The following is a 561-nucleotide window of genomic DNA, read 5'->3' on the forward strand; positions in this document are numbered from 1 at the left end:
GTAGAGGACCTTGCCGGGAGCTGCTGCTGCTGCTGCTTCGGAGTAAAAGAGGCGGCCGGCGAGGCCGCTGCTGCAGCTAGTTGGCAGCAGCACGCCGGGGCCCCACACCCCGCGGGGAACTCTTCTTGCTGCTGCTGCTGCTGCCCAGTCCGGCTCTTCCCCCGGGCGCAGCCCGCGGCCCTGGGCCGGCAGCAGCTGCTGAATTGCTGCTGCTAGTGGGTGCGTGAGGTGTACGTACACCTCAGTTTCCGAGAGCGAGTTCCGCTGCTGCTCCTCCGGCAGCAAATTGCCTTCCAGCTGCTGCGCTGCTGCCAGCAGCCGCTTCTTGTCTATGAACGGCAGCAGCACCACCCACTGCCACTGGTGCCTGCGCAAAACACACCCCACACCCTCCTGCTGCTGCTGCTGCTGCTGCTGCTGCTGCTGTGTGCTGCTGCTGCTCGCTACCGATTTCCTTGCCGTTCCTGCTGCTGCTGGTGCAGCAGTGCGCCGCTGCAGCGCGGCTCTGCCGTCGCGCCCCCCACCCCGCCCCCCCCCGCTGCTGCTGCTGCCCCGGCCGCT

The 561-nt window shown here is 68.1% G+C and overlaps 1 protein-coding gene across 1 annotated transcript in view; it reads right to left on the reverse strand.

Annotated features, from left to right (window-relative positions):
• ETH_00042280 (uncharacterized protein) overlaps window positions 1–561 on the reverse strand; it is a gene marked incomplete at both ends in the record, with an annotated part of 1,660 nt that overhangs the window by 487 nt on the left and 612 nt on the right. Inside the window, 2 exons of the mRNA XM_013374995.1 lie at window positions 10–492; window positions 525–560. Of these exons, the coding sequence (XP_013230449.1) occupies window positions 10–492; window positions 525–560 (519 nt within the window). The remainder of the gene's footprint in view (window positions 1–9; window positions 493–524; window position 561) is intronic.

Source organism: Eimeria tenella, genomic scaffold (genome assembly GCF_000499545.2).
Source record: "Eimeria tenella Houghton genomic scaffold, Eth_scaff2448, whole genome shotgun sequence".
Classification (NCBI taxonomy): domain Eukaryota; phylum Apicomplexa; class Conoidasida; order Eucoccidiorida; family Eimeriidae; genus Eimeria; species Eimeria tenella.